The sequence below is a fragment of the Panthera onca genome, chromosome B4 (assembly GCF_046562875.1).
Source record: "Panthera onca isolate mPanOnc1 chromosome B4, mPanOnc1 haplotype 2, whole genome shotgun sequence".
In the NCBI taxonomy this organism is placed as follows: Eukaryota; Metazoa; Chordata; class Mammalia; order Carnivora; family Felidae; genus Panthera; species Panthera onca.
In genome coordinates, this window is record NC_138345.1 from 24,602,611 (window position 1) to 24,628,404 (window position 25,794).

The following is a 25,794-nucleotide window of genomic DNA, read 5'->3' on the forward strand; positions in this document are numbered from 1 at the left end:
ATATAATAAAAAAAAAAAAAAGAGTAGGGGAAGCAGATTATTAAAACATGTAGTTTTCCTAGTTTGAGTAAACTACAAAAATTGCTAGTCCCTTACACTTTTGGTGTCCTGGAAAAAGTCCAAGATCTAAAGCAAGAGTTTTTTGGACTGACTCCTGGCTCTGCTTACTTACTAAATTGTGGGTTCTTGGGCAGATCCGTTACCGTAGACCTCCATTTCCTCATTCGTAAACACCCTATAGCGTTTGGAATATGTGACACTGCCTTGGCACACACCAGGCACTCAGCAAAGCGGTAGTCTTTATTACTTAAACGACATTTGCTTTCACATCCTTGACCTCAAAGTCAGTAAGCAACCAGGAGCAAAAAAATTACACCCCCGTTCTCCAAGTCACACCGATCACGTTAGCACACCTCTGAAAATACCACTGAGGGTCCCTCTCGCGGGAAGCGGATGTGGCATTTTGAAACAGCTGAGTGCGACGCAGTGCGAAGGCGGGATTTCCGCCGCATCGGCTCGAGAGTCTGCGGGACGGAGAAACCGAACCGGAACAGGGAAGAACGCCAGCCTCCAAAGGAGGTATCCGGAAGCGCCGCAGAGAAGGGGGGGGCGGGCGGGGACTACATTTCCCACAAGTCCACGGGGCAGGGCGAGGGGCGGGCGTCGGGGACAATACCGGACGGGCCTTGCCGGGCAATGCCAAGGTAAATGCCGGCAGTGCGGCTCAGAGGGAAGAGTAATTTACCGTCTGCGCTTAGATTACTGCTAGTAACCCGCCTAACTCAACCCGAGCTCAGAAAGGCCCTGGCGATTTGAGGACTTCCGGGCTGCAAGACTCCATCTCCCAAATCCGTATTAGTCCTCCCCACGCTGGGCCTGGGGGCTATTCTAGGTGCCTGAGGTTGCAAGGTGTTATGGTAGACAGTTGAAGGCCCACGGTACCCGTTTTTAGGGTTGACAATCCGTACTGGTTCCTCAATGCCCCCTCCCCCGACCCCTGCCGCCTATTAAATCGGGCTGAAGTTGGGCTATGCCCGGCTCCCAGGGACAAGATGTTAGTGGTGGTGCTGGGGAAGGTGCCCTCCCTTCCCCGGCCCAGGCTAGTGGCGGGCAATCTTCCCTACTCCTTTGGTTAGATTACTTTCGGACGTTCTTAGCTCCAGGCGGCTAAAGCTGTCAAACTATTGCGGATCAAGTATTGCTAAACACTTTCATCCAAAATCTCTAATTCTTTCATCTACCCTTGAGGGTACTGTAAAATTGCCAACGGAAAGGCTAAGTAACTTGCTCTAAGTCACAGAACTCGAATGGCAGAACATAATGTCGCACAGAGCCTATCCGGATCTAAAGCCCTTTGCTTATGTCCCATCACCTTCTTCAAACCTTAACCTAAGAGGGCAGGAGGAGCTGCGGACGGTAGGGTCTTTTTTTGCCCAGCGGTACCGACGCTTTGGGCCCAGGCGAAGGATCCAATCCCGCGTTCCCTGTGTGCTCCCACAGTCCCGCTGCACTGGCACAGACGCGGCGGTCCGGCCCGTTCAAAATAGCGAGGACCCGGCACATCTCTCACTTCTCTTCCTTGCCTTCTTCTCTGGCCCTACTCAGGGGACCGACTGCAGCGCGCGTCGTCTCCTCCGACGCGGCGAGTGGGTGGAGTCGGCTGCGCGGTAGCGGCGGCGGCAGCTAGTGGGTCCTTTAGTGGCTCTGGGGCGGGGCTCTGGGGAGGGCGCGGACGGACCCACGGACCCTGTCGGGATGGGGAGTGTGGCTGCTCCGCCAGGGTCCTGTGGGTGGGAGAGAGGCTCCGCGACCGCTGGTGGCCGGAGTCCCTCCGTGTTGTGCTAGAGATGCTTTTCCTCTCGGTGAGTTGTTTTTCTGTCTCCGCGGGGCCGGCTTCTCGGTCTAGGTCACGCCCCGGGGAGGAGGAAAGAGCTGGGCCACCTAGGTCTGTGTGGCCTGGATAGGGCAGGGCAACGGGGAATTGACCAGCTGCGTGGGCCTCCTCCCTTTGGGCATGTTGATCCGCGGCTGCGCTCCATGTTCCAGTTTCATGCAGGCTCTTGGGAAAGCTGGTGCTGCTGCTGCCTGATTCCAGCCGACAGATCTTGGGACCGGGACCGGGGCCGGCGCTGGCGGCTGGAGATGGCGGACACGAGATCCGTGCACGAAACCAGGTTTGAGGCGGCGGTGAAGGTGATCCAGAGTTTGCCGAAAAATGGTAAGTGCGCTGGGCCCCCGCTGAACAAGCCTCCTGCAGAGGCCCGAGGCCCCAGTTTCTTAACCTCGCCTTCTTTAACCTTATTTCTGCTTGTAGTCTTGCTTATTTAACCTACTTCGTTTCTGCGTTTAAAAGGAGTGTAGTTGAAGAAGTAAAGAATGTGAATTAATTACCTGCTCAATTTTCAAGAAAAAGACAAATATGTTATCCAGATTTTGAGTAGTTTTTGTTGAAAACAAAGTCTGCCACTTAATGACTGCGGATTTGGGTATGTTTAAAAACACACACACACACACAAAAACTGGGACGGGTAGTATGCCTGGTGTGCATACTCTTAAACTGTACTGTTTAAACCTTCCAAAAACTTTTGATGTGAAGGGAGAGAAAGGAAAGAACAGTAAATCATTTGTAAAATGATTTATTTTAATAAATACATATATACTTAGTACTTTTTTGTGTGTGCTATTTTCTTTACACTAGTGTTCTCTTTCTTATACTTATATTGGGCCTTCCTTGCAGTTTAGGAGAAAAGTCATTCCAGTTGTTCTTGTGTCATTTCTCAGGCTGTTTTCAAGATTTTTCTCTTTATCCTTGGTTTTCAGCAGTTTGACTGTGATGTGGCCAAGTGTGGTTTTCTTCAAATACACCGTGTTTAGAATTTACAGAGCTTTTTGAATTTGTAATTCTATGGGTTTGGACCAATATTAGGAAGTTTAAAGCCGTTATTCAAGTATTTTTTTCTGTGCAGAAGTTTGGGGAGGGGGACTTTTATCTTTTACTTCATGTCCTTCTGCATTATATGAATTATTTTTCACAATAAACTTGTATTTTTTTAATGTTGCATTTAAGCACTGTTACTGTGCCAGAATGTAAAATTCACTGAATACTTCATTGATATATTATTATAGTATTTAATATGTTCTACTTAATTGATTTTAATTAATCATCTGTTGGCTTCGAAATGAATATTCAACACCACTTAATAAAAATTCATAAAGTGCAGATTTAAAGGGTTTTGAAAGCAAATAGACAGAAAATCGTATTCCTTCTGTAATCTCAGACATCGAATTGGAGTTCATAGGAGGGGGTTGAAAGATAAGAGTGAATGAACATCTAAAGAAATAATATAGGAACTTATTTATCTGTTGATTTTCTAACTGCCTGATTAAGAGAGTTTATAGAAAGGCATCACTGTAAGAGTTTTACATAAGTTGTATCTTTATCCTTTTTCTAAACCACACGTTTATAATTTTTTGAGAATTGTTAAAGGTAGAACTTGATGTCTCTTGTCTACTATCTTTGTTGATATATATTTTGTATTAAACCCATGTAAATATAAACTATTCACATAACATTTAAGAAGCTATCACAAGGTTAAGGTACCCTGGCAAATGGCACCTGTGTTGGATGATATTCAGTGTACTGTTATCCCCTGAAATTAAATTGATATTGATTGAAGCTGGAAGTCTTATTATAATGAATTATTAAATCTTTTAATAATTGTACTCTTTAATTGGTATAGCCTGCCCTGGACTATTTTGCAAAGAGTGAGATCTGTTTTTTTGTTCCTTGTTGCTTAATCTTTATTTAAGGTCTGAGGTTATAATGAATCCTATAGCATCTATGTTTGGTTTGCCCTTGACCTTTACAAATTTAAATTCTTAGATAACATTTTAAATACACATGTCAAATATGTTACGCGTGAGCAAGCACCTTGAGGACAGATTATACTTTATCTAGTGTCTTACAGAGTATATTCAATACGTTAACAGTTTTTGCTGTAATCTAGTCTAATGTATATTTCACTCACCTTAACAAATAGACTTTTTTTTACTTTTTAAAGATTTTTATTTTATTTTTTTTAGGGAGAGAGCGTGTAAGTGGGGGAGAGGGGCAGAGGGAGAGCAAGAGCGAGAATCTTAAGGAGAGTATTAAGCAGCCTCCACACTCAGCACGGAGCCTGACTCGGGGCTCAATCCCAGGACCCTGGGATAATGACCTGAACAAAATCAAGAGGCAGATGCTCAACCAACTGAGCCACCCAGACACCCCAACAAATAAACTTTTAAATCTTATTTTGACTTGGGGCACCTGGGTGGCTCAGTTGGTTGGGCGGCCAACTCTTAATTTCGGCTCATGTGATGATCTCACAGTTCGTGGGATTGAGGCGTGTGTCAGGCTTTGCACTAACAGTACTGGAGCCTGCTTTGGGTTTTCTCTCTCTCTCTCTCTCTCTTTCTCTCTCTCTCTCCAAATAAATAAATAAATGTTAAAAACAAATCTTTAATCTTATTGTGACTTACTGAAGATATTTTGAGATGAGTCTCTTGGTGTTTTAGATTTGTGTTATTTAAGTAGGCAACCATTTAAAAAATTTTTTTTCAAATAAAACTATTTCAAAGCTTAAAAAAATATGTAACCCTTTTAACTGTAATTTTCCCATTTTTTTAACCTCTGGTATTTAAAGGAGGACAATATTATTGAAATAATGTCTAATAGGTACTCCTAAAGGAGCATATATTATGTAGATAATAGTTACTGTGATTTTGGAATTAATTATTCATTCCTGGTAAACCCGAAACACCAGCTCTCAGCTTATCTGTGTTGTAATTTTCACAATGTTTATAAACTACTAATTTTTGATTGCTACACATTGTGTGTTTATTATGCAATCTAGAAAGTTTATAAAATATCTTTTTATAGTTTTAATTTTTATTATAATAATTTTGATATAAATGTAATATATAAACACACTGAATGTAAGAACAATTTTTTTTATATATATATATTTTCAATTCATATCCAAATTAGTTAGCATATAGTGCAACAATGAGTTCAGGAGTAGATTCCTTAGTGCCCCTTACCCCTTTAGCCCATCCGCCCCTCCCACAACCCCTCCTGTAACCCTCAGTCTGTTCTCCATATTTATGACTCTCTTCTGTTTTGTCCCCCTCCCTGTTTTTTATATTATTTTTGTTTCCCTTCCCTTATGTTCATCTGTTTTGTCTCTTAAAGTCCTCATATGAGTGGTGTCATATGACATTTGTCTTTCTCTAATTTCACGTAGCATAATACCCTCCAGTTCCATCCACATAGTTGCAAATGGCAGGATTTCATTCTTTTTGACTGCTGAGTAATACTCCATTGTATATATATACCACATCTTTATCCATTCATCCATCCACGGACATTTGGGCTCTTTCCATACTTTGGCTATTGTTGATAGTGCTGCTATAAACATTGGGGTGCGTGTGCCCCTTCGAAACAGCACACCTGTATCCCTTGGATATATACCTAGTAGTGCAATTGCTGGGTCGTAGGGTAGTTCTATTTTTAGTTTTTTGAGGAACCTCCATACTGTTTTCCAGAGTGGCTGCACCAGCTTGCATTGCCACCAACAATGCAAAAGAGATCCTCTTTCTCTGCATCCTCGCAACATCTGTTGTTGCCTGAGTTGTTAATGTTAGCCATTCTGACAGGGGTGAGGTGGTATCTCAGTGTGGTTTTGATTTGTATTTCCCTGATGATGAGTGATGTTGAGCATTTCTTCATGTGTCTGTTAGCCATATAGATGTCTTCTTTGGAGAAGTGTCTATTCATGTCTTTTGCCCTTTTCTTCACTGGATTATTTGTTTTCTGGGTGTTGAGTTTGATAAGTTCTTTATAGATTATGGATAATAACCCTTTATCTGGTATGTTGTTTGCAAATATCTTCTCCCATTATGTCGGTTGCCTTTTAGTTGTGCTGATTGTTTCCTTCGCTGTACAGAAGCTTTTTATTTTGATGAGGTCCCAAATGTAAAAATTTTTAAAACACAAATAAAAAAAAAGGAAAATGATCTGTATACTTACTATCCAGAGATATCGTCTTTAAAATTTTGATGTGTTTCCATTTATTCTGCCTTTTATGTGTATGAATACTTACTTTGCAAAAATGGATTGTACTGGATATGCTATTTTTAAACTACTGTTATTTTCTCACTTTATAGTAGATTGTGAAACTTTTCTCAGTCGTTTATATTTTCATACCATATAATTTTTAAGGGCTGTAGTTATAAATGATCTTGTTGTGTATATGTATCATAACAATTTAGTCAATTATTTATTATGAAACATTTGCATTCCAATTTTTTTCTATTATTAAGTATTGTAGCTTAGAGCACTCATTCATACATTTTGAAACTTTTAACAAAAAAAGACCACAGATACGCTAGAGACATATATAAAGACTGATTTGATTATCAAGAAATTGATGTGTCCAAAATTACAGAGGTAAGAAGTGAGAAATCTATTTTATCTTGGATTCTTTTTCTACCACAGCAGACATTGGTTCACTTTAGCCAGACTTCCTATTCACTGAGAAGTTGAAATTTGACCAAAAGGTCTTGAATTTCTTAATGTTGAGGTTTTATTAAGCAGAGTGTACATTTTTTAAGTCAGAGGAGTAAAGCAACGGACAGCCATAACGTTTGTTTCTATAAGACAGAAGTAAATGATTGTACTGTTAATGAAATATTTATGGGGCACCTGGGTGGCGCAGTCGGTTAAAGCATCCGACTTCAGCCAGGTCACGATCTCACAGTCCGTGAGTTCGAGCCCCGCGTCGGGCTCTGGGCTGATGGCTCGGAGCCTGGAGCCTGTTTCCGATTCTGTGTCTCCCTCTCTCTCTGTCCCTCCCCCGTTCATGCTCTGTCTCTCTCTGTCCCAAAAATAAAATAAACGTTGAAAAAAAAAAAAAAAAAATTTAAATATCACTATTAGTATAGCTAAGCTGATTTATAGCCTTAGTATCAATTGAATTCTCCAGGTGATTTATGTTTAATATGTCTCCAATAGGTTCATTTCAGCCAACAAATGAAATGATGCTCAAATTCTATAGCTTCTATAAGCAGGCAACTGAAGGACCCTGTAAACTGTCGAGGCCTGGATTCTGGGATCCTATTGGAAGATATAAATGGTAATTTTATATAGAGAGCTCTGAAAGAAATTTTATTTTAATGACATAATTATCATATGACTTATTTATGTGGTTATGTGTTACCCTGTGCATAAGGTGTTCTAACATACTGGATCCAATTTTTATCCTCCATGTGCTTTTAACACAATTTCATACAAATAGAAAAGTCTCAGGGAAGAGAGGAAAACAGTAAAACCCAAAGGGGTAGGTGCATCAAAAATCATTTTCAGTTAGTCTTTCCTTTTATGGAATTTTTTTCATTTTCTTATACCAAGAGCAACTCCCAAACTCAGTTAAGCAAACAAACAAATAAACTCTCCTGCCTGTTTTACCTGCGGGGAAAAGTAATGACTTTTACTTGTCAAATGACACTGTTTGCTTTGAACCTTTAGATGATTCCTAAGTAACTAGGAACATAACTCAGGTATTACTGTGCTAACTTTTTATCTAAGCTGTCACTCCTTCCCACTGTACTTGAATAGAAATTTGATTTTTTTTTTGAAATTTGATTTTTAATATACTTTAAAAAGTTATATCCATAGCTACCTCTGTAACATAGAAAGTATATTATGAACAGAGTATGCTAATTGGTGAAGCATGTCTTAAGAGCCACACATTTTGATGGCTGAATTTCTTTACCCTGAATTGGAAGTCCTTAAACTCCTTTGAGGATTTGTTAGCACTATACTTTCCTCTAAGTTCTTTATGAATGGTCATAGATAATAGGTTAAATGTAATAGCAATATGGTATTTAATCTGTTTTAAGAAAATTGATTTATTTACTTTATAATTTTTCCTCAGAATTGACCATTGGTAGATATCAGCTGCTTCTGGAAAAAATACATAAAAAGAAAGGTTTTCATTTTAGGCAAAAATTTCAAAGGTCTACAGTAAAACCATGGTTTGCGAGCATGATTTGTCCTAGAAACATGATTATAATCCAGAGCATTCGTATATCAAAGCAAATTTCAAGAACCATTGGCTTAGTTGCAATCATGTGACTTCGGCATCACATGCTACTCATATTGCAAGACATTGCCCGTTTATCAAGTTAAAATTTATTAGAAATGTTTGCTCGTCGGGGCACCTGGGTGGCTCAGTTGGTTGGGTGTCCGACTTCAGCTGAGGTCATGACCTCATGGTTCACGGGTTTGAGCCCCGCGTTGGACTCTGTGCTGACAGCGCGGAGCCTGGAGTGGGCTTTGTGGATTCTGTCTCCCTCTCTTTCTGCCCCTGCCCACCTCATGCTCTGTCCCTCTCTCTCTCAAAAATAAATAAAACATTAAAAAAAAAAAGTTTGCTCATCTTGCAGATGAGCAAGTTACTCGCACTCCAAGTTTTACTGTATTCTCATTGTCTGTGGGTTTAAAAATTGCCTGTGCTTCACATATTTGTTTTTTTAGGAGTAGGAAACCATTTCTATTTTTTGAGTGTATACATTAGATTCTTATTTAAAGTAATGGAAATTTTAAACTCAATCTCCTGTTCTTTTAAAACATGGCTGTGATAGTTCATTTCATATAGTCTTCTAAAATGTTCCTTTCATTGCTGTTTATAATATAAAACTTTTGAAGAGTTCTTAGCAAATATTTATCAATAGTCTATAGTATCTGGTCTATAGTGATATAATATAGTTTATATAGTTTATAATCTATAGATGGGCTATGACTACTTTTAAATACTATTTAATTTGACAGTTTATTTCCTCTGATATTGTTCTTTAAGGTGGTACATTTAAAGAGATCCTTTGGAAACATATTATCTTTGCGTAGGCTTTAAGTAGAGAGCCTGTTTTAAATTAATAACCATATAGCATTGACTACAAATTGTATTCTGAGCAATTGGAAAACAGGTATTTTTTTGTTATTTGAATATTTCCATTTCTAGGGATGCTTGGAGTTCACTGGGTGATATGACCAAAGAAGAAGCCATGATTGCATATGTTGAAGAAATGAAAAAGGTAGGGGAAATAATTCCCAGTAGAAAATATTCAGAGCAGGTCTAATTTAATTTTGTTATCAGGCAAATTAGCTGCTTTAAGGAACAAGGAGATTATAATATGTTAGAATACAAAACCTAAGTTATTGAATTTATTAGGGTTTTATTTGTCTCATCAAAGTTCATCTTTTTTTTTTTTAATGTTTATTTTTGAGAGAGAAAGACACAAAGTGCAAGTGGGGGAGGGGCAGAGAGAAGGAGACACAGAATCAGGCCCCAGGCTCTGAGCTGTCAGCACAGAGCCCAACATGGGGCTCGAACCTACAGACAGTGAGATCATGATCTGGGCTGAAGTCAGACGCTTAACTGACTGAGCCACCCAGGCTCCCCTCATCAAAGTTCATCTTAAGGTAAGTGTTTTTTCCTTAAGATCACGTGGTGATGTGATTTTTTTTTCATCTTCCCTGCCTTTCTCCATAGTCAGCTTCTTCAGAAAGTATAGAAATAGGAGTCTTTTAAAATACTGAAGTCCCTTCCTTAAGAATGTGGGAAGTACCTGGGCTGTCTTGAAAGCATTTCTGCTTTGGAACTTTTTATTTAGAAGAAATAGTTAACAGCCCTGCCCATCAGTGTTCTCATCAAGTTTTGACTCACAAATTGAGATATTCCCAACCCTGGACTTCTTAGTAGCAAGCACTTTTTCTGTGAATGCAGAGGTCCTTCAGAACCAGAATAAGATAAGGATGCTTTTAATTTTTCTGGTAATTAGTAAGGAGGGCATCCCTTGCTAACTTTAAAGTCTGTTTCAAGGGATTGGTTTGAGAAGTAAATTTATGAGGAAATCATGGATTTTAAAGGTAATCGTAGTGTCTTTATAAAGGATCATTTTTATGTTGAAACTGGATCAGAAGTTGTGAGATTTAGGTCTGTTTGATAATTTTATTTTTTATTTTTTTATTTTATTTTTTTATTTTTTTTAACGTTTATTTATTTTTGAGACAGAGAGAGACAGAGAGAGACAGAGCATGAACGGGGGAGGGTCAGAGAGAGGGAGACACAGAATCCGAAACAGGCTCCAAGCTCTGAGCTGTCAGCACAGAGCCCGATGTGGGGCTCGAACTCACTGACCGTGAGATCATGACCCGAGCCGAAGTTGGACGCTTAACCGACTGAGCCACCCAGGCGCCCCTGTTTGATAATTTTAAATAAATTGTCTTTAAGCATAAAGAAAATATTTAAAAAGGAATAGTTCTTTTGCCAGATGATTCAACAGTGTTAGTTCCTGTTTGGTCAATTCAGACTCATTTGTTTCATTTTGTTTTAATCTCTTTCATACTACTCAAAGCTGTGCACTTTGTTACATTTTCATAATTTTTATTCAGTGGACTTGGTTTATCTATAACAGAAGGCAGAGTTTAGTCCTTTTGGCTGTTAACCTTATCAGTAATACAACAACGAAGCCTTTCAAAAGCAGAAAGACAAAGAAAATCTAAAGCCTTTTTGGTTTGGTAACCATTCCTTTTCTTTATTTTAAATATTACAAGTTTAAGGACATGCTTCCATAATGTAAAGTTGAATTGACACATTAGGCAAAATTTACCCATTTTTCCTGTCCAGTTTGATTAATTAATGATGTAGCCACAGTTTAAAGTGGGAGGGAGATGGATTTAAACTATGCTGCTGCCTTTTAACTGTCTTAAGATACTTCCACTGTGCCCGTAGATTTCTGTAACTACTTCTCTAATTAAAATAATATACCAGCTATTTCCTTTCAGACTTTTAAAATTTCATTTTTCATACTGTGAATATAATAAAGTTTATAGTAAACCTTTAGAGGTAAATCTGAAAATGTTAGGATACCCATTGGTTGAAAATTCGATTAGTCTTTTAAAGTATTTCCAGAGTTTTGCTTTGTGGACATCATTAGATAAAATTGCATCTTCTAAATAATGATGTGGGAAGGCGGGTGCCTGGCTGGTGCAGTCAGTAGAGCATCCAACTCTTGATCTGAAGGTTGTGAGTTCTATCTTCATGTTGGGTATAGAGATGACTTAAAATATAATAATGGTGTGGGATAGTACATTATCCCAAAAATTTGATTACTGAATTTGGCACTTTTTTTAATTGCAATAATTTTCTAACTGAAGCAGTTGTTAGATTGTATTTATAAATACAGTTCACTGTATTATTGCTCTTCAGAGCTATTCTCCTGTGCTGAGCTGTCAGCACAGAGCCTGAGGCAGGGCTCAAACCTGCGAACCATGAGATCGTAACTTGAGCCAAAGTCCGACGCTCAACCGACTGAGCCACCAGGCACCCCAAGAGAGAATGAATCTTAAGCAGGCTCTACGCTCAGTGTGGAGCCCGACATGGGGCTTGATGCCACAACGCTGGGATTGTAATCTGAGCCAAAATCAGGAGTCAGACACTTAACCTATCAGGCCACATAGGCACCCCTAGAATTATTCTTTTAGTATAAATCTCTTTCCATGCCTTTGCATTCAAATGTTAAGGAACCTCATTAATTTAATTTATATCTTATAATAATATTTTATGGAAAATTTTTGTAATTTATAAACTGGCCAGTGAAATATCATTGAAAAAGTTGCTGGAATCAAAAATTCTTTTTTTTTCTTAATTGTGTAAATGTTCATTTATTTTTGAGAGAGAGAGAGACAGAGCATGAGCAAGGTAGGGGCAGAGAGAGAGAGAGAGAGACAGAATCCAAAGCAGGCTCCAGGCTCTGAGCTGTCAGCGCAGAGCCCGACCTTGGTCTCAAACTCACGAACTGTGAGATCACGACCTGAACTAAAGTACGATGCTTAACCAACTGAGCCATCCAGGTGCCCCCTTTTTTTTTTTTTTTTAATGTTCGTTTATTTTTGAGAGAGAGCGTGAGCTGGGGTGCCCCTGGAATAAAAAATTCTTTTAAAATTATTTAACAGGGGGATCCCTGGGTAATTCAGTCAGTTAAGCATCCTACTCTTGATTTTGGCTCAGGTCATGATCTCAGAATCTTGAGATAGAGGCCTGTGTTGAGCTCTGTGCTGAGCCTGGAGCCTGCTTAAGAATCTCTCTTTCCCTCTCTCACTGCCCCCCCCCCCCCTTGCTTGTGTTCTCTCTCTCTTAAAAAAAATTTTTTTTTTAATTAATAAAATGATTTAATAGAATTTTAGCTTTGAGAGAAAGGAATAACTAAAGTGGTTTGTGGGAAATAACCCATATTTCTTTAAAGAAAGTTCTTTTGATTCATAATCAAAAGGAAATATAAAATTCTGTTTTCTGTACAAATTTTACAGTCTGTTTTTTTTGGGTTTTTTTGTTTTTTTGTTTTTGCTTTTGAGATTATATTTTTAAGTAATCTCTACATCCAACATAGGGCTTGAACTTACAACCCCCAAATCAAGAGTCACATGCTCTACCTACTGAGCCAGCCAGCAGCTCCCAAATTTTGCAGGCTATCTTATGAGGATTACTGGAGAATTCAGCCAGAACTTGAATAATATGCATTATGTCTGTTGGACTTAAGGAGAGATCAGTGTACTCAACACTGGCTGCATGTTGGAGTCACTGGGGAATCTTGTTTAAAAAAAAAAAAAAAAAAAAAAAAAAAAAAAAAATATATATATATATATATATATATATATATATATATATATATATATATTCCTCAGTATAACCCCAGACTAATTATTTCAGGATTTCTAAGAGGATGGGATAATCGCTGTACTAGAGGGAGGATTATTATAACATAGTCTCATAAAGGATGGAACCTGAAAGTTACCATGGTGAGGGTCTGGTCCATAGGTCTATAAGTCCAAAATATTGGCTTATTCTTTTCAAGGCTTGACTGATGATAACCATCTTTTGGAGATTTAGAGAAAAACTAGAATGCTAATTTCTTTCTTTCTTTCTTTTTCTTTCTTTCTCCTTTTCTTTCTTTCTTTCTTTCTTTCTTTCTTTCTTTCCTTCTATAACGCTAATTTCTTTCTCTCTTTCTTTCCTTCCTTCTTCCTTCCAGAATGCTAATTTCTTTCTCTCTTTCTTTCTTTCCTTCTTCCTTCCTTCCTTCTAAAATGCTAATTTCTCTTTCTTTCTTTCTTTCTTTCTTTCTTTCTTTTTCCTTCTATAATGCTAATTTCTTTCTTTCTTTCTTTCCTTTTCCTTCCTTCCTTCCAGAATGCTAATTTCTTTCTTTCTCTCTTTCTTTCCTTACTTCTAGAATGCTAATATTTTTCTTTCTTTTTTTCTTTCTTTCTTTTCTTCCTTCTTCCTTCCAGAATGCTAATTTCTTTCTTTCTTTCTTTCTTTCTTTCTTTCTTTCTTTCTTTCTTTCTTTCTTTCTGGATGCTAATTTCTTTACTTAGAATGGGTGATACACTCTTCTAGTGCTCAGCATACTCAGGATTGAGATATAAGACACTCCTCAAAATTGCAGAGGCACTTAGGAAATTGGATTAGTGATTACTAAGATTATTGAACGGAGAGTAGAACACTGAGATTTGGATGGCTTTAAAAGATATGTTCATCTGACCAAAAAAAAAAAAAAAAAAACTGAGGAATTTAATCTTTGCTTTACAATACAGTATCTGTACCTTAACAGAATATTTTCATCATATAGAAATGGTGTTTCTGGGGCATCTGGTTGGCTCAGTCAGTTGGTCTGACTCTTGATTTTGGCTCAGGTCACGATTCCAGGGCTGTGGGTTTGAGCCACAAGTTGGAGCCTCAGCATGGAGCCTGCTTGAAATTCTGTCTCTTCCCCTCTCTGGCCCTCCCCACCCCTCAAAAAAAAAAAAGAAAGGAATAATGTTTCTTACCAAGGAAAGTGCTAGAGAAACCTAGAAAAATTATTGTATTTAGATGTTGCTTTTCTTTCTTTCTTTTTTTTAAATGTTTATTTGAGAGAGAGCGCGCTACGTGCATGTGTGCGTAAGTGGGGTAGGGGTGGGGGGGGGTGACAGAGAATTCAGAGCTGGATGCTGCTTGTCTGCAGTCCATCCAGCTCACCAAATATTCTTCATTCGGATAGGTTACAATCCAACTGAACTTGATTCACTTACACTGTAAATAAAATCTTCTCTGAGGTTAAGGAGTAGTTACTTAGACTGAGATTTGCCTGTGTCTGCTTGTCTTTCTGTGTCTCTGTCTCTGCCAGGATCTCATGCGTTTATTTGTATGTCTGAGCCATTTCTTTTATTCCAGCACTGGGATGAGGGAGAGAATTTTGCAGATGACTAAGATCATTCTTCTTGAGTTTTGTATTGTTAAAGTTTCTTCTTCAGAGAGTAACCTCTTAAATTCTGGGTGTATCTTGCTATGGCCACTTGTGTTCTAACCGTATTTACTACTAAAATGCTAGCTAATTGAAAGAAAAATCACTCTGCTTATGTTTGCTTAGCACTGGCACATTCTGCATTTATTTAGTTCTGACATTTGAAGTCCTTAATTCACTCTGTTACCTATAGAGTATGAGAAACCAAAACACAGATTTGAGTAGCCCTACTTAAGGACAAATTTGAGAAAGAGACTTTTTTCTTAACTTTATTTTATTTTCTTGTGAGAGAGAGAGCACAAGTGGGGAGGAACAGAGAGAGAGGAAGAGAGAAAATCCCAAGCAGGCTCCGTGTGTTAGCACGGAGCCTGACACAGGGCTCAATTTCATGACTCTGGGATCATGACCTGAGCTGAAATCAAGTCAGAAGTTTAACCAACTGAGCCGCCCAGAGACCCCTGAGACTTTTTAAAGACTTTTTAAAGTAATCTTAAATCAGGAGATAACTAAAAAAGATCTTGTTTGAAAGAATATCAGAGGAGGTATTATGTGGGGGGGAGGTCAAGATGGAATATGTGGTTGGCTTACCAGATTCTGTTGACTCTACATACATACACTGTTCCAGTATAAAGTAGTGTAAAGGGTACTGACTTGTGTTAAAATTTTATCTCTACCATTTATTTTCTGTGACTTTGGTCATGTCAAAGTAAACATTACCAAAAAAAGTAAACATTACCTGGTGGTTTCAACTTCTGGGTTGAATCTAATTCTCATGATTATTGTTATAATGCATACATATTATAGATCATTTATCTATAATAAGCTATAAAAATGCCCTCCCGAATGACCCCAGCCTTACAGTAACAAGCATTTCCTTTTACAAAAAAACAATTTTATGGTTAAAGCTATTTTTTTCACTCTTATCCATTGAAAGGAACAGCAATTAGATAATTTACTATGAGCGCTAAAATTACATTATAATCACTAAGCATAGTTCATTCTGTATAATCTCCCAACACACCCCCACCTTGTTTATTAAATTCCTTGTCTGTGCTAGACACTGGAAATACAGGAGTGACCAAAAACAAATAAAGGCCCTTTTTCATTGAGCTTACATTGTGTTGTGAAAGATACACGATAAACAAACAATAAAGCAGGGAGAGGGACTGACAAGTCTGAGGTGGTTATTAGTTTCAAAGATCAAGTGGCGACTTTACAACTGTATATAAGCTGAAAAGTATGCAAAAATGACACAAGATTTTGGTTGCTTAATAAATTTGTTAATCTTAACAATAAAAGTAATAGAAGAAAAAACAATAAAAGTAATATGTGTAAATGAAAAAAAATCCAAACATCAAAGAAGTATGAAATGAAGTGAATCTTCCCCATTCCCTCCATTTTAACTCTTTAAGTGATAATTACTTTTAATTCTATTTTGTAGAATTCAGAAAACACATATATGTATATACAGATATGTCTGTATTATATGTATATGTATCCTATTGTTTAAAAAGAAAAAAAACAATCATGGCATCATATTAAATATACTGTTCACCAACTACCTTTTGGCCTATAAAAAAAATTCAGATGTTTTTCCCAATCAGTACACACAAAGCTAACCTTATTCTTTTTAAGTATCTGCCAATATTTCATATGTGGAAATATTTTCTTTTATCAATTACCAGTTGATGGCTATTTATTTGAATGCCTTTTCAGTTAATTTACCTTGTTCTTCAAATCTGATGATTCTAAATTGGCCTGTAGGTATGAAGGTATCTGAAAGTGATTACTAGTTCCTACTCTACATTTCTCCTCTTTCAGAGACACTACCTTAGTGAAGGGTACCAGGGTGGCTTAGTTCGTTAAGCTTGGGAGTTTGAGCACCGTATTGGGCTCCATGCTGAGCATGGAACATGCTTAAGATTCTCACTCTCACTCTTGCCCTGCCCCTACCCTGCTTGTGTGCGCAGGCTGGTGCACGCTCTTTCTCTCAAAAAATAAAAAAAAGAGGGGCACCTGGGTGGCTCAGTCAGTTAGGCGTCAGACTCCTGGTTTCGGCTCCAGTCATGATCTCACCGTTTCGTGTGTTCGAGCCCCACATCAGGCTTTCTGCTGGTGGTGCAGAGCCTGTCTGGGATTTTGTGTCTCCCTCTCTCTCTGCCCTTCCCACACTCATACTGTCTATCTCAAAAATAAGCTTAAAAAAATTTTTTTTTAATAAAAATAGAATAAAAAAACACTAGTGTTAAAGAACAGATACAATAATTTAAATTTAACCCTACAGTATTCTAAGTGCCCTTAGTTTAATGCACAATTTATAGATCATTGTGTAAAATTTTAAAAGAAGCTTATGTAAAATAGTCTTCAAAATGAAGAGACTTTTTTTTTAACTTGTTTTATTTTTTATTTTTTTAAATTTACATCCAAATTAGTTAGCATATAGTGCAACAATGATTTCAGGAGTAGATTCCTTAATGCCCCTTACCCATTTAGCCCATCCCCCCCTCCCACAACCCCTCCTGTAACCCTCAGTCTGTTCTCCATATTTATGACTCTCTTCTGTTTTGTCCCCCTCCCTGTTTTTATATTATTTTTGTTTCCCTTCCCTTATGTTCATCTGTTTTGTCTCTTAAAGTCCTCATATGAGTGAAGTCATATGATTTTTGCCTTTCTCTAATTTCACTTAGCATAATACCCTCCGGTTCCATCCACATAGTTGCAAATGGCAAGATTTCATTCTTTTTGATTGCCGAGTAATACTCCATTGTATATATATACCATGTCTTCTTTATCCATTCATCCCTTGATGGACATTTGGGCTCTTTCCATACTTTGGCTATTGTTGATCATGCTGTTGAGGTGCGTGTGCCCCTTCGAAACAGCACACCTATATCCCTTGGATAAAAGCCTAGTAGTGCAATTGCTTGGTTGTAGGGTAGTTCTATTTTTAGTTTTTTGAGGAACTTCCATACTGTTTTCCAGAGTGGCTGCACCAGCTTGCATTCCCAAAAATGAAGATACTTAATTCTTTGATTTCTTGAACCTTTTCTAGGAGAATGTGCACATTAAGTATGTAGTTAATACAGGCACTTTGGGGAATCTATACATAAACTCTGAATCACAAAATTATCACTAAATAAATTGTAAGTATTGTTTTATTTGGTAGTAGGTCAGACTAATAGATTGTGATTTCACAACATGTGTTTCTTTTGATTACAGATTCTTGAAACTATGCCGATGACTGAGAAAGTTGAAGAGTTGCTACATGTCATAGGCCCATTTTATGAAATTGTAGAAGACAAAAAGAGTAGCAAAAGTTCTGACTTAACCTCAGGTTGGACTGTTTTACCTTGTTTTTAGTTCAGCAGATGACACATTATGCATGCATTAATATTTATATGTCTAATTTTTGTTTTACTTTCACATGCCAGTCCGACTGGAGAAAATCTCTAAATACTTAGAAGGTAGGAATAATGAAATCCACGTAAAAATTTTGTTTGAAATTTACACACTAAAGAATTCTGCACATATTTATAAAACTTACAAGCTTGTCACGCAAGTTTTTGTTCCAAGCAAATATATTGCATAAAGTTCAAAAATATTATAAATGCTTAAGTTTTAACCCTGCAGTTATTAAAACATGACAAATGATTCACTAAGTGTATTCAAAATTGTAGCAGAATTCATGATTGTATTTTGATAGATCATACTTTCTGATTTGGTTTTTGAATTACATTAGCAGTGACAATGGCTGAAATTATTTTCTAGCTAATTTTAACGTGGCTATGTTTATAGTATGGTTTATTACAGTATAGCAACCTGACACAAGATGTCAGTGAATTCACTTAGCTAGGTCATTTTTTTTTTTTTTTTTTTTAGAATTCTAATTTCATGTTCTCAGGAAAGAATTGAAAGGCTTATCTTTTACATAGTAAGAAGAGTTGAATAATAGGTAAATTTGCTGTTATTAACTATAAACATTTGATCTTTAATTTTTTTTTTTAGAAAGCAGACTGAAATGAGCCTGTAAGAATTATTTCAAATGAAAATTACCTGTGTTTTATTTTCCTGACATCCCTATTTACAAGATACCTTTCACTAATTAATGGAAATTAGGTATTTCAGAACAGTTATCTTCCTGTCTGTCGTAAGACCTGCAGTTTGTATCTGCAATTGTAATTGATAGACTGCTTGCTGAGCATAACGCTCATATAACCACATCCTCTATATCTGATTTACCTAAAGGAGTCAAATTTTAACAAATAATCTTCCTTATAATTTGTACTATTTAGTGCAGAAAAAATATTAAATATTTTCTCTGTGTGAAGCATGTTGTTAGGATTCAGAGGAGAGTAAATCTGGACCTGTTTTAGTAGTATGAGGCTAGAGGCAAATGTTTGAACAACTAATTATAAAGACAAGGTAGAATGAATAATGATAATAAAGGCTCAGATCCATAATCCCTAAGCTGTAATTTAAAAATTCAAAAAACTTAATAAACCAAACATTCTTTTGTAATTCCTTTGAAAGGAAAGACTGTCCTGACATGAACTAATTGAGGAACAGACCTCTGAAATGACAAGGGGCTGTTTTAAGTCTTTATTTTATTTAGTGTGACTATTCATGTGTTTCGTTGTAAAAACTTTATTATTATTTTTTTAGTGGGAGCTGCCTTAAAATTCTGTTGAAGGTGTTACATAATACATAGTACATACAGTGTATGACCTTTGCAAAATTAGAAAACTGGATTTTAAATCGTATCTGGACCTAAGAGTTGTAAGGGATGTGTACCCATACCATAATTTATTTAACCTGTACCATTCTAACGGACATTTAGATGTTTCCTCTTTTTTTATGTTGTTTTTTATTTTTATTGCATTATACTTATTAGTTTCCTCTTCTGATCTTCAAAAATGCTGCTGAAAGTAACCCTGTATAAATGTCATTAAATATATGTGTAAGTATATCTGTAAGAAATTATTTCTTACAGATACAATATTAGAAGTCTAACTGCAGAGATCAAAGTATATGGGTGTTTCATAGTTTGCAATCTTGAAAAAAAAATTTTTTTTAAACAAGGAATCCTATTAAAAGTAGCCACTTAAGCCCAGTAGAACAGATGTATCTGTTTTGCTTGGGCTTTTTCATAATATACATACATAGTTTTGAAATCAGGAAATATGAACTGTCCGACTTTGTTCTTTTTCAAGATTGTTTTAACCATTATGGATCCTTGGCATTTCCATATGAATTTTAGAATCAGCTTGTTAATTTTTGCAAAAAGGACCATCTAGGATTCTTAAAGGAATTGCAATGAATTATAGATCATTTAGAGGAGTTTTGTCATCTCAGCAATATTGTCTTCCAATCCATTTATTTAGTTCTTTAATTTCTTTCAACAGTGTTTTGTCATTTGCAGTATACAATTCTTTGACTTTCTTTTGTGTACTGCGAAGCATTTTATTCTTTTCGCTGCTATTATAGATTATTTTCTAATTTCATTTTTGGACTGTTCATTGTTAGCTTGTAGAAATTCACTTGATTTTGTTTATTGATCTTATATCCTGCAATCTTGCCAAACCATTTGTTAGTTCTAATAGTTTTTGGGTGGACTCCTTAGGATTTCATGTATACAGAGCATGTCATGTGCTTACTTCTTCCTTTTCAATCTGGATGCATTTTATTTATGTTTCTTGCCTAATTGCCATGGCAAGAACTTCTAATACGATATTAAACAGAGATGGCAAAAGCAGACATCCTTGTCTTGTTCCTTATTTTATTTATTTTTTTATTTTTTTCTTCATTCTTTCTTGTTCCTTATTTTAGGAGCAAAAAACATTCAATCCTTTAACCTTAATTATTATGTTAGTTGTGCATTTTTGTAGATGCCCTTTACCAGATTGAGGAAATTCTCTTACATTTTTAATTTCGTCAACATTATTGTCATGTCAAATGCTTTGTCAGCATCTATTGTGATAATCATGTGACTATTGTCATGAACTGAATTTTGGATGTTGAGTAGGGCTAGTGAGTAATTCTCTGTGCTTTCTATACCTCTCATCACAGAAATGCCATTTAATGGGGGTTTGGGAGATTTCCTGTTGCTTAGTTTTGTTGAAGATGTCCATGAGTGGTGGGTGTTTTTGTTTCTTGTTTTTTTGTTGTTGTTATTCTTTTTCTTGGTTGTCAGGGAGAGAGCAAGATTTATAAACTGTGATGCTGCCTTGGTTCTCTAAGAGAGAGTAGAACATAATGGCAATGATAGAGTCGAATTTTACTCTTCTGTTCCTGTTTAAAATGTATGGAGATTTTGGCATTTAATATGTTGTTTGAGATGCAGGGAAGCATTCAAAATGCATTTGTGGGGCCGCCTGGGTGGCTCAGTCGGTTAGGCATCCGGCTTCGGCTCAGGTCATGATCTCGCGGTCCGTGGGTTCAAGCCCCCCCGTCGGGCTGTGTGCTGACAGCTCAGAGCCTGGAGCCTGTTTCAGATTCTGTGTGTCTCCCTCTCTCTCTGACTCTCCCCCGTTCATGCTCTGTCTCTCCCTGTCTCAAAAATAAATAAAAAGGTTAAAAAAAAAAAGAAATGCATTTGTGTAAGTGAAAATGAAGCACAAAAATTTATGGAGAGAGACCACTGTTTTTGACCAGTAGACACTTAGGAGGCCTTTATTATCTTAAAGGGTGATGGAAATGTAATTCCCTCTCTCTCAAAATGAAGTACAGTAACCAAAAGCATTGGCATCATGTGGGAGCCTTATGGTAATGCAGTATCTTAGGCCACCCCAGACTTGCTGATTCAGAATCTGCATTTTAACTAGATCTAAGGTGATTCCTATGCATATTAACATTTGAAAAATTCTGATGAATTTCCTCTGAAGATATGACTGGCCAGTAGGACAATGTGCCTTTTTAAATGATTGATCACATTAATGGATGCTTTAAAATAAAAATAAATATAAAGACATAATAATATAGGTAGTGTACCTAAAGCCTTAAAGGTAAGAAAAGGATAAAAAATTTTTAAATGTAGTTCTGTTGATGACATTGATGATATTGTTGTGTTTATGTTTTCAGTATGCTAGGATATAGCAACTGTCTCTTTATTTACTGTGTGTAAAGAGGATCCTTGATCTCTAACTTTTCTATTTTGATTGATATTAACTTAAAAATAACTCACCCTCTGCCTTGTTTAGGAAGGTTTTAAGATCGCTTTATCACTTTTGTTGTAAACTGAAGGAGTTTCTTTATGTAATGTATGTATAATCAAGGAAAAGAATACTTGCAGATATATGTCAAAATTCTAACTTTTACTTCAAAATTATTTTATTAGTTATTATAAAGGACAGTATTATTTGTAAATTACAGCATGATTGTGTGTTATAGCACTAGAGATTAAGTGATCATTTCATATTTTAGATCTTGGTAACGTTCTAACTTCTACTCCAAATGCCAAAACTGTTAATGGTAAAGCCGAAAGCAGTGATAGTGGAGCTGAGTCTGAGGAAGAAGAGGCCCAAGAAGAAGTGAAAGGAGCAGAACAAAGTGCTAATGGTAATCTTTGGATGATGAGCGAATAATTTTACATTCAATTAGATAAAAGAAGGGACGCCTGACTGTCTCAGTCAATAGAGCACATGACTCTTGATCTCGGGGTTGAGTTTTAGCCCCACGTTGGATGTAAAGATTACTTAAGAATAAAATCTTTAAAAAATAGATGAAAGAATATGGAGAAGTTGGGACTGATTTGGTGTTGTATGAGAATAGTGTGTATGGTGGGATGTGGGCTGTTGACCTTATCACCATATTTTCTGTGGACCAAAAGTGCATAGATAGAATTGAACACTAACAAGAATGGACCACTCCTCTAAATGTAATGCCTGAAATGCTGCATTAGAAATGTATTCATTTTATAGGGTGCCGGGCTGGCTTAGTCAGTATATCATGAAGCTGTTGATCTTGGGGTTGTGAGTTGGAGCCCCATGTTTGGCATAGTTTACTTAAAGAAACAAAAAGAAGAAATGTATTCATTTTAGGTATTGTTGCCAATATAAATATACATATGTGGCTTACCAAGAAGAGGAGAAATGTTTAAACTCTCAATACCTTGTCAAGAATAGAACAGAGAATTGGATATAGGAAGTTTTGATGGAGAGAGAACATTGGAGTCATAGGATACTGCATTGTGGGTGGGGGGCCCCACTGGTAGTAAGAGTACCAGTGATTCCTGGGAAGATTGGTTTAGAAAGGGGAGGCAGACAGACACTAAAACAAACCGCACGGCTTACTTTTGCCTTTACTTTCCAATAGGGTATGACAGATAATACCTTCTTCAAAGGATCTTTTCATTGACTATGTGGACCCATTTGTACTTCTGGGTCTCATAGGGCAATTTGCCTATGCTTGAGAGAGTGTAAAGACCTTGAGAAGTTATCTTTAAAGGGGATTCTAGGGATACCTGGCTGGCTCAGTCAGTAGAGCATGTGACTTTTGACCTTGGGGTCATGAATTTGAGCCTTACATGGGACGTGGAGCCTACTTAAAAATAAAATAAGATAGGTTCTAGAAGATTCACAGGGAACTGAAGTAGTTTTGAATGAGCGTTCAGCATATAATAAATCCCTTTTCAAGGAGTACCCCATCTCTCTGATCCAAGTAGGAAACCATTCAAAGGGATTATGGTAGGTTGGGGAAATGATTACTGATATTAGAATATATATACAGAAGTTGACCTACTGTGAACTTTTATGAATCTCCCTACTTTCTTTTAAAAGATAAGAAAATGATGAAGAAATCTGCAGATCATAAGAATTTGGAAATCATTGTTACTAATGGCTATGATAAAGACGCCTCCACTCAAGATATACAGAATGACATTCATGCCAGTGCTTCCTTGAGTGGGAAAAATGCTGAAGAAATAAAGGCTGTAGATGAAAATTCGGAGCAAACTGGAAAAACTGCTGTCTGCATTCACCAAGGTATTGTCCCAGGATAATTATCTGTTTAGCCTCTTTCCTATGAATGCAGTGTTCTTTTCATTGTTTTAGGATATTTAGGAGCAATTTAGAATTTAAAAACTTCTTATTCAATAATATCTTAGGGTTTATTAATATTATAAGGGTGTATAGCTTTGAAAGATAGTGAATTAGAGGCAGGGCTTTTATATTTTTATTGAGACATTTTTAATTGTGTTTTTGTATAGTTTTTTTTAAATAAAATTTTGAGGGGCACCTGGGCAGCTCAGTCGGTTAAACATCTGACTCTTGGTTTCAGCTCAGGTCATGATCTTAACAGTTTGTAAGTGTGAGCCCCACGTTGAGCTCTGTATGGATAGCATGGAGCCTGCTTGGGATCCTCTCTCTCTTTCTCTCTCTCTCTCTCTCTCTCTCTCTCTCTCTCTCTCATCCTCCCAGCTTGCTCTCTCTCACTCTCTCAAAAAATAAATAATAAAAGCATAAAGAAAACAAGAAATGTAATTACTTAATGTAACAACTGAACTTGCATAGTTGCATACCAATTTAGGCCTCCTAGTTGGTAGTCAGTTTTCCCTTACAAGATTGTTTTATAAGGTTTGATCTGGACAGTGTCTTTGTATGATTACTTGATAAAATACAATCTTGTCAAATAAAAATTATCAACTATGTTGGAAGTTTTGGTACGTTAAAAGAAAAAAGTGTGGCTTGATAAATTTGTCTCCAGTGTGAAAATAATATAGAGCTGATAAATTTTGAGAGTGGAATAAATGCATTTTTCCTCAGTTAGAGAATAATAATCCCACTTGGACATTTGTTCATTTTCAGAGATAAATGATGATCATGTTGAAGATGTTTCAGGAATTCAGCATTTGACAAGTGATTCAGACAGTGAGGTCTACTGTGATTCCATGGAACAGTTTGGACAAGAAGAGGTAAAAATGACACTTTAAAAAAAAAAAAATTTTTTTTAACGTTTATTTATTATTAAGAGACAGAGAGAGACAGAGCGTGAGCAGGGGAGGGGCAGAGAGAGAGGGAGACACAGTATCCGAAGCAGGCTCTGGGCTCCAAGCTGTCAGCACAGAGCCTGACACACAGCTCGAACTCACAAACTGCGAGATCATGACCTGAGCCGAAGTCAGACACTTAACCGACTGAGCCACCCAGGTGCCCCGACACTTTTTAATTGGCAGATTTTCAAAGTGATATGTCAGAATTCAGTGCATAACTTCTGTTAATAGCAGATGTACATACACTGTTCATGGCTTTGAAGATATACCTCTAAAATTTTTTTTAAATATATAAACTTTTGTATGTAGAATTATTTTTGTGAATTTAAAACATGTATAAAATTCCTGAATGTTCAAAAATATTTCACTATTATAACTTGTTACTATATTTATATTTTTAAATATCCTGAGGGAGGTGAGATGGGGAGGCAGAAGGTAAACTTTATGCTAGACCCTGTGTTTGAAACGTTGACATACAAGAAAATCGAATAATTTTCAAATCTGTTCTACACACTGACTTCTTTTTTAAGTTTTGAAATATAATTGACATATGATGTTATATTAGTTTTAGGCATACAACATGTTGATTCAGTGATTCTGTACATTACTCAGTCCTCATCATGATAAGTGCAGTCACCATACAATGCTATTGCAATATTATTGACTATATTTCTTATGGTGTGCTTTCACCTTTTTCGCTTACTTATTTTATGAATGGAAGTTTGTATCTCTTAATCCCCTTTATTTCACCCATCCTCCCCGCCCACCCCGCCCCATCCACGTCTGCTTTGGCAGCCACTGGTTTCTTTTCTGTACTTAAGAGTTTGTTTAGATTTTGTTTGTTTGTTTTTTAGATTCCACATGTAAGTGAAATAATACAGTATTTGTCTTTCTGTGTCTGACTTATTTCACTTAGCCTAATATCCTCTATGTCCATCTATGTTGTCAAGAATGGCCAGATTTCATTCTTTTTCATGGCTGAGTTGATGTTCCATTGTATACGTATACCATATTTTCTTTCTCCATTCATCTATCAATAAACACCTTGGGCTGCTTCTGTTATCTTAGCTGTTGTAAATAATGCTGCAGTAAACATAGACGTGCATGTATCTTTTCAAATTAGTGTGTTCATTTTCTTTGGGTACATACCCAATAGTGGAATTACTGGAGTGTATGGTATTTCTATTTTTAATTATGTGAAGAAGCTCTATACTGTTTTCCAGAGCGGCTGCATCAATTTATGTTCCTACCAACAGTGCACAAGGGTTCTCATTTCATATCCTTACCAGCACTTGTTATTTCTTGTCATTTGGATACTAGCCATTCTGATGGGCGTAAGGGTGTGGTGCTTTTTGCATACAGTAATGTTTTTATCTTGTATTTATATTACCTTGGTTTCTGTCCTTTCCATAGGGTTGATG

General features: G+C 36.9%; 1 protein-coding gene across 6 annotated transcripts in view; it reads left to right on the forward strand.

The window, feature by feature from the left end:
• The first annotated feature begins 645 nt into the window (after window positions 1-645).
• Window positions 646-25,794, forward strand: part of ACBD5 (acyl-CoA binding domain containing 5) — a 46,707-nt gene continuing 21,558 nt past the window's right edge. Inside the window, exons 1-9 of one of the 6 annotated variants that reach the window (XR_009617615.3) lie at window positions 646-704; window positions 2,047-2,218; window positions 7,055-7,175; window positions 9,063-9,135; window positions 17,608-17,722; window positions 17,820-17,852; window positions 21,808-21,942; window positions 23,163-23,366; window positions 24,189-24,295. Coding sequence is in view for 1 of the 6 variants with exons in the window: in XM_060659105.3 (XP_060515088.3) it covers window positions 1,848-1,862; window positions 2,047-2,218; window positions 7,055-7,175; window positions 9,063-9,135; window positions 17,608-17,722; window positions 17,820-17,852; window positions 21,808-21,942; window positions 23,163-23,366; window positions 24,189-24,295 (975 nt within the window). In the remaining 5 variants the exon portion in view is untranslated. Of the gene's footprint in view, window positions 705-1,705; window positions 1,863-2,046; window positions 2,219-7,054; window positions 7,176-9,062; window positions 9,136-17,607; window positions 17,723-17,819; window positions 17,853-21,807; window positions 21,943-23,162; window positions 23,367-24,188; window positions 24,296-25,794 lie in introns of those variants that run through there. The other 5 variants (XR_013556932.2, XM_060659105.3, XR_009617612.3 and 2 more) reach the window with 5 other exon arrangements.